The sequence below is a fragment of the Wasmannia auropunctata genome, unplaced genomic scaffold, assembly GCF_000956235.1.
Source record: "Wasmannia auropunctata unplaced genomic scaffold, wasmannia.A_1.0 LD336116.1, whole genome shotgun sequence".
NCBI classification, from domain to species: Eukaryota; Metazoa; Arthropoda; class Insecta; order Hymenoptera; family Formicidae; genus Wasmannia; species Wasmannia auropunctata.
The window spans coordinates 2,210,819-2,224,655 of record NW_012026774.1 but is presented as its reverse complement, the minus strand read 5'-3'; the positions used below and the strand labels follow the sequence as shown (position 1 = coordinate 2,224,655).

Genomic DNA, 13,837 nt, shown 5'->3' with positions numbered 1-13,837 from the left:
TCCCTCGTGTGCCTTGTCGACTCAGTTCTCTCTCTCTCTCTCTCTCTCTCTCTCTCTCTCTCTCTCTCCTACATATATATCGACAGCAACAAATATTCACGATAGCGAAATTAAGGAGGACGTGACGACGTCGAAGATTGCAAGAGCCGTGTCGCTTCCTGGCTGCTAGATATCTCTAATTGCAGGCAGCGACACGTATCGCTTAACAGCTGCGTAATCACTTTAGAAGGCATCTCTCGGAATTCGCATATGACGGAGGGATTATATTCTAAAACGGTTACATAGCATGTGAATATGCTTACGCACTTAATTATGATTTCTTGAAATTTCGTATATCTTCTAAACTAATATAAAATTCTTATACCATTAAATTTCGTATCCATTAAATATATCTACAATTTTATAAATATATATTTTATTAAGATAATTTTATACCTATTTATTTTTTAATATTTTCTGATAGAATTTTTTACATTAATTTTAAAAAAATTATATTTGAAGATTTATCAATATCAATTTTTTTTAAGTTTATCTATAATTATATATTATAAATTTTTTACTATTTCTTTTTAAATTAATGAGAGTAAACTCGTTAGCTCTAATTCGTTATCTCTAAATTGCATGTGTAATAATGAAAAATTACGTAATGTATGAAAATTAGACGTATTTAACGTTCAGGGGGTTCTCGCAAAATAATAATATAACAACATTAAAATAATAATAACTTTTATATTTAGTGCATACTTTGTAGTAAAAGTTAGCTGTACCGCTATCAGTATGCTCCGGAAAAAAAAGCGAGCTCCTTTTTTAAGATTCTTTCCCGAAACGGAAATTGGTTATGTTCGGTGACGGAAATAAAAGGGAGATGCGCGCCACCGTGATCTTGCGTCGCGCTCTGCTTTACGCCGTGAAATATTCATTTTCTTTCACCGTAGTTAAATTTTAAACAGGATCTGTCTCCCCTCCCCCTGCGGACCCGCGCGCGGGTCTCGACGTAAGGAAGGGCCGTCCAGGATTTAATTTAAGTTTCGCTACAAGTTCGCACCAGGTCGAGCGTATTCCAGCGGCATATAATTTCGCGCGCGTTGTTCCGCACGGACCGCACGTTGGAAATGAACGTATACGTACCGAACGTCACAGTCGTCGGTGTCGCGTCGCTCGGTCGGTTTGCGAGCTGCTGACGGCACACGGCTAGGGCCAACCGCTGCGCTGTATGCCGATGACGCGGGGTACAGCTAATGCGCGCCAGATAACGACGATAACGAGATACTTGACACCCAAAACGAGCACACTCGGGTGTATCGCACCTGCGAAGCGATTGTTAAGCAACGCGACGACGAAGGACGAAGCGCAACACCCGGCAGCAAGCGTGTCGCTCTCGCGCAATCCATCACTAACGGCGATTCATCTGTGCTCCTTCTTACGCTAAGCTGTGATGTTACCTTATTAAATATCCTTCCAGTGCAGAATATTGCAGCGGAATACACTCTGCGCGTATACGATTACTAGACTTGAAAATATAAATAGACGGATATATTTCTTGCTCCTCCGCGGTTATTAATAACTTTCATTTACACACATTTATACCTATCTCGCATAAGAAACGTAATGATATCAATAAATCTACCACCAATAAATCAAATATAAGAAAACACTTGAAAATGTATTTGAATACACGGAAAGAACACGTTTTGCTGAAGTATTTAAAAATTTAACTAGATACAGATTTGAAAATAACTTTAAACTATCGAAATAATTAGGCTCAAGCTGCTAGAATGTCAAAACTTCTTGCTCATCATTCCTGAATTTTCTACATAATTATTTTAATGGTCCAACACAATTATTCTCAGAATTGTATCTAATTAAAATTTTTGATTTGACTTCAACAAAATCGTTCTTTCATTTGATATATTAGGGAAATGTAATTTCATACGACTAAACTTCTCATAAAGTTGAAGAAAATTTTGTTTTATTCAGCAATTTGAAAGCTTTTTTTTCTCATGGAACTCGAAATCTATATCGTATAAAAATAAATTTCGTTAAAAGTAATTTGAAAATGTGTCGAGGTAAAAATTCTCCGCGTAGCAATGGGGATTAAATCCGATGTTTGGATTTGTCGCCGTGTGAATTACTATTTTCCGTCGTCGCGATATTCCGCTGGGCACCGTCAGGCCTAGATCTTTTAGTGTCGGCGTAAATTTATCGCGGCGGAGCCGCGCGTCGGCGAACAAGGTAAATCAAATTAGAAACGTATTCGCGATACGACGTATTCAGCACGGCAGCCTAGATCTGTGGCGGAGATTATTTTAAGGGGCAGCCGCGAGGCGGCGAAACGCCAGAGCGAATGAATATGAAATGTGCGAAAGAACTATGCTGAATCGTTACTCTAAATCCTTTCGCCGCGGTGCTCTGCATAACGAGAAAATGACTTGGTGTAACTTTCTCCCTTCCTCTCTGCCTCTCTCTCTCTCTTTCCCTCTTTCTCACTGAGATTCACTTAACTCCGCGCCACGAAAACCGCAAGATGCCTTCAAACTAGAAACATCAGCCACACGTTTCTGCGCTTCCTCAATCTCACATGCGGCTCCAGATGCACTTTAAATGTATGTCTAAAGCGTTACGTTATATTTCCCTACGTACGATAACTAATATTATCCAAACTTTCTGAAATCTCTTATCGCATCTGTACACATTGCAGAGAAAAACATTTCTTTACATTCAGTATTTCTGTTTATTTGGTTTACATTTATTCCATTGAAATGATATATAATTTTAAATGAAACATTATTTTGCTTAATACGAATTTTGCAATTCTGTTATTAAACTAATTGTTATTAATATTTTTGATGAGAAAAAACACGATTGTTTGAAACAATTTCTTAGAAATTTATTAGAGCTAAAGAAATATTTCTCTCTGTACGTAGTTGATACAGTTGATATAAGGAACGTCTCGACCGCCTTCTGCAGATGTTCATTAGAGTCATATCGTGATTAATGGAGCTATATTCTTTCTATATTCTACTTCTATTAATCTTCCGTATATTTTCCTATTCACCTATTTCTACAGAAGAGGTGCGATCAAACTAAAACTACCTGTTTACGATTTCGTGAAACGATTTCGTTTTAATCCCGGAACACAGCGCGACGACGAATTTCTGTAGAGAGCACCGACGAATCTCGAGGGGGAGGAGGAAGGAGAGAGAGAGAGAGAGAGAAGCAGGGATGCCTATAAGCTCTTTCATAAGACCCTGTATTTGAACCCCGTCACATCGCCCCGGCGAGCAGCGGCGCGTCGACCGGAAGGCTCGCCTTATTTCTCCTCCCGGCAACTTCGGCCGAGGGAGAGATAAATCCCGTCAACGTTCGCGGCAACTTCCGAGCTCCGCGGAACCGAATAACGGATATTACGGAGGCGGAGGCTCTCTCTTCCCCCCGGGCTTCGGTGAGGGGAGGAGGCGAGAGCGACACAACTCCGGGACTCGAATAAACCTCGAATTGTGCCGCGTGCCCGACCGACACGCAATATCCCGGGAGAAACGAGACACACGTGGGGCCGCCGGTGTTACACAAGCATCGCTTTAACGCGAGAGCCTGGTTCGACGTGTACTTGCAACATTCGCGCGCGCGGAATATTTCGGCGTCCCGGCGGGATGGAGAACACCCGCGGGATGTTTTAGTTTACAAGCCCGACACGTTACTTAAGGGCATGTAACTAAATTTCCATGCAAATACGTAATTTACGCAACAAGTTCGCTAATCTCACAATCGTCGTTGTACTTGTCCAAAATTCTCACGCCCAAGTTCTCCTTTCAGCAAAGAAAAAAAAAAGGTCTCTCTCTCTCTCTCTCTTAATCGCACAAATCTATTTCTTGATTTATTTTCCGAATGTGTTACTGTAATTACAATTATCCGAATTAATTATACGAATTAATATTGACAGCATTAATTAACAGCATTCTAATGAAAATAATCTTGCCCATTCAATAACAGCATTAATAACATTCAATAACAATATTAATGAAACAAGTAATATTTTATTAAAACAAGAGCATGACGCATTTGTTCTTTTAACCCTAGATATAAACAAGCTCCTTTTTTGCCTATACACACTGGAGTCCTGCAGGGGATTCTATCTATATTTATTATCATAACTCCAACAAAAATGGACGTTTTTCAATTAATTTTTCTTCAATCAATCGAGAACTAATCAAGAAACAGGTCCGTAACTTATAAAAAATCGATAGAATTAAGGAGCTCCGATACATCCGGATTAAAAGTCCAGAAACACGAAGAAAAAAAATCTCAATTTAACAAATTGCGCTGGAGTCCCGGAGACGCCATCGCTTTTTTCCATGTAGATACTCTTATTAGGTAATAATTATTGTAGTCTGTAGAGGAGAGCAGATAAATTAAACACAATATACACGTGCGCAAAAGTTCTTGCAGTTTCCTAAACAAATCGCGAACATGAACAAATTATTTAAGATATGAAAGCTTCAATATGCAGTCTACGTACATACGTTAGCTAAGTTAGCGTAGTTTTAGGATGAATTTTGCTAATGACATCGAAACTAACTACAGGGGGGACGTCGATACTCGGCCGAACAGCTCGGAACTGCGTGGCAAGAGGAAGTCGTGCGACGTTGTATGCGCGACGCGGATTTCTATAACTACTTCGCTCCTCTGGTGCACTCGCTTGTCTATCCACGCGTCTCCTTCGCGGGCCGAACGCGGCCTACGACAACTCGAACCGGTACGACCGGAAAAAGAACCGGCAGAATTCTCTATTTCTCCTTCCGTCCCTCCCTTCGGCGCGTCCCGCTGTGATCTCTTTCTCCGCGCGCATTGTCGAAACGAGCGCGCGCTATAATCAGATCCCGGAGGCATTAAAATCCCTCGGGAAACATTGGCCCCGCGCTCGCGCACGAGTCCCACGACAATATTCCCTTTTCTTACATTTGCGCAGAGGTCAAGTATATGCTGCCGGCGCTGTGCGAGAAAATGAGGCAGTCACGTGTAGTATAGCGCCGAGTACGCGGCGCCGCTTCTCCACCGGATTATCCCCGGAACTTGTTCCATAAGCGCGAGCACGTTTATTACGGCGAACGACTTTAGCGATCGGGAGGAGCCGACACGTCCTTTCCATTTCATTCCCCTCCGCTAAGGCAAAACGACAGAGATTTTATATTACGAGTAAACGCGAACGATATGAGGCGCATCGAAAGGGATAAAGAGCGAAGTGAAGTACTTTTTACAAATATATATTCCGATCGTATTTCTTTTTTTTCAAAAAATGTAAAGTTGTAATTGACACTTTTTTCCCCCTTTCAAACGGAATCATTGCGAAAGCGCGATAAATAGAGAAAAGAGAGAGAAAGAGAGAGAGAAAGAGAGGAAAATGCGTGTTAATAATTTCACGTCAATACGACAAAAATGATGTATAGCGTTCCGACTGCGTGGTTTTATTAACAAAAAAAAAAAGCTCGTCAGCGCTCGAGTGATACTATACTAGTTTCAAATGATTACCCGTACCCAGGAATGCCCGGAGACGCAAATAGAATACGCGCTTTCAGCTGTTTGCTGCGATTCCACCCCCGATCTCGTCAGAGCGTATATTTGCACAGTCCGGCAAAGAGGAGCGACATCGGCCCGATTTTTCGGGGAGCGAAAAATCGGGCCGCTCCGTGCAGATATGAAAAATTTGCACGCTCAAGTGGGCTATCTAAATTTGCTAGCACGCGCGCGCGCGAGAAAACGTCGACCGGGGTGGGTTCTAAGAATAGCCCGGTTTCCCAGTTTCGGCCGGTGATACACACCTATACGCGTGTATACATTCGGAGGGAAAATACCGGGAAAATACACGCGCGTTGCGCAAAATATTCGGATGGTGGGGCGCTGGCGGGGAGGGGGAGGGGGGGTAGGACAATGTTTATCTAAGAAGAACTCGACGAACACACGCGCTTTTCCACGCGCGACACAGTTTTCCACCCGGGCTGTACCCGGTGTTTTCCCGACGCATCTTTATTTACCCCGCTCCGGCCGGGTGCGCGCAGCTACGTTGCGTAAATAAAAAAGATTCGGGGTATCGTATTCATTTAATCCAGTCAAACGTATACGTGTATACGTGTACAATTGTAATCGGACGCCCACAGCAGTTGTCCGGTTACCTTTTATTTCGCGGAATGAAATAAAGGCTATTGAGATCGACGCGCGCGCCGGCCTCCGGCCGATACTCTTCGTTGTATACGTCAGATATGTTCAGAGCATTAAAAAAGAAAGAAAAAAAAATGGAGTTTTTTCACCGCGGACTGGAGGATGCGCTCCGACGTGGAGGATCGCGCGCGGTCACGTGCAGTGATCGCGTCATGTGAACAATTCGAAAACGACGTGTTTATAGCGTTCGCGTCGTTCGACCGTCTCTCTTTCGACCTGGGACTCCGAATTCCACACCGGCGTGAATGGCAAATTCGCTACGCGCCGCGCCGCCCGCTCGTCGCGTGCGTATATAACCTGTACATGTGTGGACTTACCGGGCGGTCCGGCTTCAGACTCCTCGAGATCTCGCGCGGCAGCCACGGGGCGAGCAGCATCCACCGACGATGAGACCCTGGGTGACGCGTTCACCGCCGCTGGCGTAGAACTCACCGCGGTGCGGTACCTCGGCACTGACCGGACGACGCGAAAAAAAAAGATCCACGGAGCACACGGGTGGCGCACGACACTGAATCGCGCGCGGCGTGTGTTGTGTGGTGTGTGTCCGTGTGTGTGTGTGTGTGTGTCTCTGATTGACGTACGTCTCACCTCACGCGACGGAAATCGCGCGACGACCGACGATCGCACGAACGGTAACTAGTATACGATAACGGGCAGACTGTGAGAGCGAAAGGAGAGCGACGTGCGAAATCCCTCCGCGGCGAAGGTCGAAGCGCGACTGATTTGAAGTGCGCCGCGCGTCGCGCGCGGCAAGTGGTGACGGTACGCCGTGAAGTGCGCGCGCGCCTCGCTCGCGTCCCTCCCCGCCCTCCGCCACTGTCCCGCTCGCTCGCTCGCGCTACCGCTTCTCTTCCTCGCTCGCACACCTCGGGTCGCGCCGCGAGCGAGTCTCCCGCGATATGTATACCTGTCAATCTCTCACGGGCGGCCTCACACGATTATTTCCTACGCGCCGGCAAAGTTAAACGTCGCCCGCCTCTGTCATTTGCAATTTTATAATTTCGCCCGATTATCGTCTCGTAAAGACTCTCCCTGGGACCGTATTAGATGAGCGCTTCAGGCTCTTTCCCGCGCGACCTCGTGCGTCCGTATAAAGCGTGTCCTGAGAACGGAAAACGGCTCTAAACTCACGCTAAGTATCCTTCTATTTTTTTCGTTTCTTTCACTCTTTTTTTTTTTTTACTTTTCTAATTTTCTCGCGAATCGATATTTCGTCGACGACCTTGCGGTCTCGCATGGCATACTCCGATTTCTGATCGCGTTGCAGATGTGTAATTTGCAACTTTCGTAACTCCGTGTAATTAGGAGCTGTAAAGAAGTTGTAATCGCGTTAAATGTCGCTCTACCCGCTCTATCCTTTCGACCGCGCCGTTGGAAATGAAATAATTTCGATCTCGTGCGTTATATTTCCACTCGCGGCCGCGCCGACATCCCGTACCTGTCAATCTCCCCGGTGTCGCACGATTATTTTGCTTATCCTGACAGACTTCGCGGGAATAAACATTCGCGATATGTAATTTGCAATTTTATGATCCGTCGCAATTATCACCTGAAATTATCATCTAGTGGAAAGCCGTTATAATTATATCAAACGCCTCTTTATCCCGCGTTTTCAATCATGTGAATATACATATTGGGCCCTGAATATTTCAATCTGCCAAGCCCATTGATAATGATTTTCCCATCCGCGACTTTATATGATTTAATAATGATTGTCCGTTACATGAAATAATTATTATTGTTATTGTCATTAAACACTTTCGCGTTGCCATGCTGCATTTCCAATTTTGATTTATGCAGAGTACGCTAGTGTTTTATGCCGGAATTATTATACGGGAAATCATTTACGCCAATTATCGATATATGATCGTAAAATTAACTGAAGTGTAGCCATGAGTGCGAATTATCATTTGCAATCAAGATCGAATAATCGGCGATGGACAATGGTACCAGCGTATAATATTTGTAATTCTCGAATATGTGTTTTACGCGCCGGTTAAAATTTTATTACATGAGAGATCGGCTTTAACGCTTTCATATGTATTTCATTGTTCATCCGTGCATAATTTTAATTTATCATTAGATATCGATTATTTTTACATTGTATATGTACACATGACGTCTTATATGGGGATTATATATATATACGCGCACGAGAAATGTCGCATGAACGGCAAAGAGATTTCGCGATGATGGAACGCACAATAAGACAGCGCTATGTAGGCTCCATTATGAAGAGGCACCTATTGTGCCTTTCCGTTGTATGTATGTGCATACGTGTCGTGAAACAAAGCACGACAAAGAGCAAAACACGTAAACCCGGGCGATAAACAAATGGTTGTCAAGCACCCGAAAGAACCCACTGCTGTCGGGCAATAAGCATTGAATTATGGCCCGAGAAGTAATAAGATCTGTGTACTATATAAATGGGCCGTTTAAAGACAATGCTATTGTCAAGCGTGAAATATAGAAGCAAAATTTATATCGACATTAAGGAATGTTACACTAAGTTAATGTTGCCTCAAGCAGAATAATTCGTCGCGATAACGTCATTAAAATGTCATTTTGACGTTAATCGTGAATCATTGATCGAAAAGTGACTTTCAATAATCATTTTAGAGTCATTTTGATGCAAATTTGATGTTGTAGCTTTTTGTTCTACTTGGATACGTTTTAAATAACGCAACAATCTAGGTAACATAAAGATTAAAATTGGAACATAATTAGACATCTTCGAGAGACGTCTAAAAAGCATCTCTAAAAGACACTTAAAAGACATTTTAAAAACGTCTTATGTTCCGCTTTTGGATTTTATATTGTTTGGGAAGCTAATTACAAATAAATGACGAAATACATTTTTCATGGTGAAATTAGAAAGGCAAGGGAAGCGAAAGAGAAGGAGAGTTTGAGCGAAAAAAAAAAAGAATTGTGGAGTCAAGGAATTATTGTAAGCCAAAAGTCTCTTGGCTACAGGCCGATCTATACCCAATAAAGATTGATATATATAAATACATTTTTCATGATGGGACAGAGGGACGTGCCGGTTGAACGAGAAGAAATAACAATAGTCGAAGAAAAAGTCTTTTATTACGAAAACCAATTTCTCGTGTTCAGAAGCTGCTTTTCCCGGTATCAGTGTCCCGCGCGCAAAGAGAACACATGAGAGACGTGCCGTGGATTATTTACAGAAAATTCCGAACGCGAAGTTAGTTATTCGTACCGTCGAGAGTAACGTGCGCGACACGAGTGGCGACCGTTTGATTGCACATGATGGTGGGAAAAGTTGTCGTCGGATGCCCGAGCGCGAACGTGACGAAATGTGTGCAGATGTGTACACGCTCTCTCGACATAATCTCGATTAGCGATCGCGACATCGTCGAATAAGGACAGCGCCTTGCCCCCTTCCTCCCTCCCATCCCTCGGGTACCCGGCATTTTAATGACGCGCGCGGATTCGTGTTTCTCATAATGGATATGAAGAGCGAAAATATGGGCGCCACGTCGAGCCGGCGCGTTTCTCGACCGCAAGACATATCGTGTCCGTGACACGCAACCCTTTCTCGTGCATACATTTCTCTCCTTTTCTTTTTCGTTCCTCTTATTTTTTTTTTCTATCCTTTGAACCTCCGCGCGGGCACGTGCGAGTTTTCGTGATGCATGAGTGATGAATATGCAGGACGTGAGCGATAGAGGCGACGGCGGCGACGGCGGCGACGGCGGCGGCGGCGGCGACGGCGGCGGCGGCGGCGGCAGCGGCGGCGACGACGGCGATGGAGATGACGGTAACGATGCTTGGCGATAATGGTAATGGTAATGATGATGACGACAAGAAAAGCGTGAGCCGCGAGACGGTCGGGTTGTGTGGCGCCGCTTACGTGTGGGGGACACTCCACACGTATATCCGTGTCTTTATCGTTCGGCCGTGTAGATGTTCCGTGAAGTTTGACGTCAACGAGAGGAGAGTAGATGCGGCAAGATGACCCCCTCGTCGTATCCTCCTTCAGTTACGACGCGGGTGCTACACGGGGAAAAGAAAGAGGAGTGAATATTAACGTGGGAAGCGACCGCTCTCGCGCCCGTGGCAGGTACGCGCGCGGAATTATTAACTAGAGCTAAGATGATAAGCCGATGATAAAGCCGAGAGGAGAACAGCCCTCGTCGATTTTCACACCTCCCGAAATTGTACGCAGAGGCGCTAGGTGCCGTGAATGATGACTGATCGGTGCGCAATAATTAGTTCGCGATAATTAGTTCGTCCACGCGACATGCCAGTTTTTTTTATTTTTTTTTAGTTCGTCGGATGCGATGATTTTTTTTTTTAGTCCATTGCGCTGTCGTGCTTGGTGGCTTTGACATACCGTTCATGATGTATTTCGCGCTCTTTAGCGCGGGCCTGCCTCTGATGCGGATTGTAACTCGTAATATCAAAACTAGATTAGCTAAAAAATTAAGTTAAAAACGCAAAGTTAATACGACGCCAATTTTGTCAGGTGACGTATAGAAAATTGGCGATCGAAAAATTCTATCGCGCGTTCCCGCGTCTTCTCGCTCTTTCTTGCAAAACCATGAAGTGGTTCGGTTTCAAAAAGCAAAAAACGGGAAACGAGAAAAACAATGATTGCTCACAAAAGTATTTAAAGAACTATATATATTATTTATTAAAAAAAGTAGATTTCGCTATATAACCTGAAAAGTGATATGAATGAAATTAATTAGCTATATCTCACGTACTTTCGGCCACTTTCGCGGGTTCAGCTTCCGCTGGAGCTGCGGGTGTTGCGTCTGCGGGTGCGGCTGCAGGTACGGCGCCTTCGGCTGGTGGTGCGGCCGGTGCACCTTCCGCTGGAGCTGCGGGAGGAGCAGTTCCTTCGGCCGGAGGAGCTCCTTCCGCCGGCGGTGCCGCAGGAGCGCCTTCCGCTGGTGCTGCTGGTGTCGCACCTACACAATTTTACTTCTTTATTTTACAAAAGCTGCTAAAATTCTTATTTCGCATAATAGATTGATCACAATTCTTCTTTATAGAGTATCCTTTTGCATTAAAAAAATTAAAAGCAGGATTGACAATGATTAAAATTGATAATGGGAATTAATGATCGATCGACATCAATCTATTAACTGTAGCGTACAAAAATAGAATTTATCGACAAGCAGAACGTTTTGCATTCATCTATTATTTTAATATTAATTATGTATAGCATAGCGTTATAAATATAATGTATATTTAACAATCGATGGAAGCTGTTATTAATTTATATTATTATACTATATATATTATTATATATAGTTATTATATTATTATATTATAAATATATATTGTATTTTATATTTAACATATAATATTTAACAATACAGTTTCCACCAATTGTTTATTTAAGTTTCAGCTGCTCTTGCTGCAAATATAGTAATCCACGAAACACACGTAGTATTCACGACTAAAGAATTAATGTACATACAATTGAAATTCATTTTACATTTTTTGACAATTGAATATAGTTTTTGTAAAATAATATCCATTGTATTTTATTAATATAAAAGAATTAACTAAAACGAATGGAATAAAACCAACCTTCCGCTGGAGGTGCAGCGGGTGCTCCTTCTGCGGGTGCACCCTCCGCAGGAGCAGCGGGGGGTGCAGAACCTTCGGCTGGAGGTGCTCCTTCAGCAGGTACACCCTCCGCTGGCGGGGCTGTTCCTTCCGCAGGTGCAGCTCCTTCTGCCGGTGGCGCAGCCCCTTCTGCCGGTGGCGCAGCCCCTTCTGCTGGCGGCGCAGCACCTTCCGCCGGTGGTGCAGCACCTTCCGTAGGTGGTGCGGCGCCTTCCACAGGGGCTGCTGCAGGTGCGCCTTCTGTGCGTACAATTAACATTCTCTTGATAATTACAAGATTATATTTTCTTAATAATTATAGAAAAGATGAAGGTGGCGCGCGTTCTGTATCAAATTTTCGATAAAGAAAATTTTTTTGAAAAACAAACGGGTCGCTAAAACATAATCTTGTTAAGTGTTGTGTATTTTTCGGAATATTTAAGACGTTCACCAGCGGATGCTGGCGCAGCTCCGTCCGCCGGCGGAGCACCCTCGGTCGCTGGGACAGCAGGAACCCCTTCGACCGGAGGTTCCGATGAAACAACCGGTGTCGGCGCGGGAACTGGTGCGGGTTCCGCTGGCGGAGGTGCAGGTGCCGGAGCTGGGGCTGGCGCCGGTTCTGGGGTCGGCGTTGGTTCCGGTGGTGGTGGTTCCGCCGCAGGTGCTTCGGCCTGTTCGCCCTCCTAATGAATCGTCATAAAAAACCGTGCATTATTCAAAATGAATTCGATTGATGATTTGATTGATTATCCGGCGGCATCTTTATCATCTGGACGTATTAATTATACAGCATATTCATATTAGCAAATTAATACGTATTACAGCGTTAATAATATTCCAAAGTTACCGGAGAACTTTGAAAGTTAGCGCGACTGTATGATAGCATTTCTTTCCAAGCGTTTTGCGATTTCTTTCCGAGATGAAGATCGGATAAAAGTAAAAAGAGACGCAGGCTATTTCATTAAGATTGGAAAGTTTGAAAATGCGATTGGTAAACCCGAAACGAGAGGGGGGAGGGGGGAGGTAATTTCGTCGCGGAGATCATCATGAAAAGCGCTTCCACGAACAAAACACAGAATCGCGCGTGAAGTTGCGCGAGCCGTCACCGACACGCGCATTAAATTGCGTGATTAACGGTCAGCGCGCACGTTTCGCAAATGTACTCGCATTAAACCGCCGTTTATAGATACGTCATTTGTCCCGCTTTCGATAATAATGCTTTATGCAACGTTCACGGCCGCGAAGCTTACGACGCGACGCGACGCGATGCAACGCGCCGCGCGCTTCCCGCTCGGCCTCGTTGACGGCGTTTCGCGCCATAAATCATCGCAGCCATTGTGATCGGGCGAATATTGTCAAGATAATTAAACAATGTGCACGACACCCGATATGATTATAAATACGGGCGAATGCGTGAAACCCGTGTCGAACGAGGGTGGCTGCGGCGACGGCAGCATGTCGGGAACGATCGATGAATCTCGAAAATAAATTGCGAAAATGAACACGTGTAAGCGTAACGATCGAACGAAAAAGAGCGCGCTCGACGTTTGCCCGGAGTTGATATAATGACGGCTTTGTTGGAAATGTCGTTTAATTGGATATATCAACGTCCATTATCGGGACACAAATTAGCGCGATAATTAATAATAAACGCAAATGAAAGAAACTGTGATGTAACTGCGAGCGTTAAATTGTAAAGCTAATACGTAATTTAAAAAAAAAATGAACGGATAGGGACTGTAAATGTGAGAATTTAAATATAATATTTTTAATTAATAAATGTGAAAAGGGGAAAATATGCGAAACGGCAAAGGGGATTGCAATTTTTCGGGAAATTAAATAAATCGCATCTAATCACGAGCATATCAATGATCGAATTAAAATAAATTGTCGATCAAAATCGTTGTTCGGCGTGTATTTTCGTTTCTGGAAAATACTGATCATCGGTGAAATACTTCTCGCAAATGGGAGGGAAATGAACAGATCCATAAATCAATAAAGCAGATTGAAATTGTCAAAGCACACAACAGCGTGTGTATCA

The 13,837-nt window shown here is 43.9% G+C and overlaps 2 protein-coding genes across 2 annotated transcripts in view; both read right to left on the bottom strand.

Moving 5' to 3' along the window:
- LOC105462585 (CD151 antigen-like) overlaps nt 1-6,937 on the bottom strand; it is a 107,750-nt gene extending 100,813 nt beyond the window's left edge. The window contains exon 1 of the mRNA XM_011709292.1: nt 6,531-6,937. The gene's annotated coding sequence lies outside the window, so the exon portion shown is untranslated. The remainder of the gene's footprint in view (nt 1-6,530) is intronic.
- LOC105448350 (skin secretory protein xP2-like) lies at nt 111-13,253 on the bottom strand. The gene is made up of 7 exons (XM_011686877.1): nt 13,200-13,253; nt 12,248-12,479; nt 12,007-12,057; nt 11,779-11,964; nt 10,944-11,150; nt 10,571-10,651; nt 111-268 (listed from the first exon to the last, which is right to left on the bottom strand). Exons 1-7 carry the CDS (start codon nt 13,251-13,253, stop codon nt 111-113), a joined length of 969 nt encoding a protein of 322 aa, XP_011685179.1.
- Between the last annotated feature and the right edge of the window lie 584 nt (nt 13,254-13,837).

What these genes read in the sequence shown, in the direction of transcription:
- LOC105448350 (XM_011686877.1), bottom strand. Translation starts at nt 13,253, where the DNA reads ATGCTGCCGTCGCCGCAGCCACCCTCGTTCGACACGGGTTTCACGCAT. An exon ending in CGGGTTTCACGCATTCGCCC is followed by an intron (nt 12,480 to 13,199) that starts GTATTTATAATC and finishes ACGATTCATTAG; the next exon opens with GAGGGCGAACAGGCCGAAGC. An exon ending in CGCGAAATACATCATGAACG is followed by an intron (nt 269 to 10,570) that starts GTATGTCAAAGC and finishes TAACCGTTTTAG; the next exon opens with AATATAATCCCTCCGTCATA.